Raw genomic sequence first — 1,039 nt, forward strand, 5'->3', positions numbered from 1 at the left:
CCTGTAGGACCTGCAGGAGGTGGGCGGGGCTCCCTTGGGACCTGTAAGGGGTGGGCGGGGCTCCCGCGGGACCTGCAGGAGGTGGGCGGGCTCCTGCGGACTTGTGCAAGGTGGGCAGGGCTCCCGCGGGACCTGCAGGAGGTGGGCGGGCTCCTGTGCACCTGCGCAAGGTGGGCGGGCTCCCAGGGACCTGTAGGAGGTGGGCGGGGCTCCCGCGGGACCTGTAGGACCTGCAGGAGGTGGGCGGGGCTCCCTTGGGACCTGTAAGGGGTGGGCGGGGCTCCCGCGGACCTGTGCAAGGTGGGCGGGGCTCCCGCGGACCTGCAGGAGGTGGGCGGGGCTCCCGCGGGACCTGCCTGAGGTGAGCGAGGCTCCTGTGGGACTCACACTGGGTGGGCAGCATCTGAACCCCAACCACTCCCTGTTTACTGAAGAGCCTCTTCCCTGGCAAGTGGGGTGCAACGGTCCCACAACAACAGGGATGCGCCATAAAGCTCCGGGCAGGCACCATGGGCTGTGGTCACCTGTTGCCGCTGGGGAAACTGAGGGCCCTGGGTCAAGCTCCCTGCTGAGGACCAGGGCAGGAGCGCAGGTGGCCAGGCCTTGACTGGTCCTCAGCTCAGTGAGTAGTTTCCAGGCCCAGCTGGCCGCTCCTGCAGACTCCGCACATGCCCGCCGGCACCCTGGGGCCCCCGCGCCCCATGCCCCTCCAAGCTGACGCCGCCCCACCCCATCTCAGTCAGCTTTCGACTCGGACTTTTCTGAGATCCTGTTGTGCCAGAACGAGATCACGCTCGCCCTCAGGAACCTGCACAACTGGATGAAGGACGAGCCGGTGGCCAACAACCTGGTGAGCAGAGGGGGCTGAGGGGTGGGCTCTGGGCCTTTGGCAGCGCCCTCAGGCCCTCGCTGCCTCTCAGATAACGAAGGCCAGCTCCACCTTCATCCGCAAGGAGCCCTTCGGCCTGGTGCTCATCATCGCCCCCTGGAACTACCCCGTGAACCTGACCCTGGTGCCCCTGGTGGGGGCCCTGGCTGC

The 1,039-nt window shown here is 68.1% G+C and overlaps 1 protein-coding gene across 1 annotated transcript in view; it reads left to right on the forward strand.

Annotated features, from left to right (window-relative positions):
• The window catches only part of UNC93B1 (unc-93 homolog B1 (C. elegans)), a 28,236-nt gene that overhangs the window by 17,265 nt on the left and 9,932 nt on the right, over nt 1-1,039 (forward strand). The window contains exons 13-14 of the mRNA XM_004683312.1: nt 740-850; nt 921-1,022. Coding sequence (XP_004683369.1) covers nt 740-850; nt 921-1,022 — 213 coding nt within the window. The remainder of the gene's footprint in view (nt 1-739; nt 851-920; nt 1,023-1,039) is intronic.

Source organism: Condylura cristata, unplaced genomic scaffold (assembly GCF_000260355.1).
Source record: "Condylura cristata isolate star-nosed mole 26May11 unplaced genomic scaffold, ConCri1.0 scaffold00015, whole genome shotgun sequence".
NCBI classification, from domain to species: Eukaryota; Metazoa; Chordata; class Mammalia; order Eulipotyphla; family Talpidae; genus Condylura; species Condylura cristata.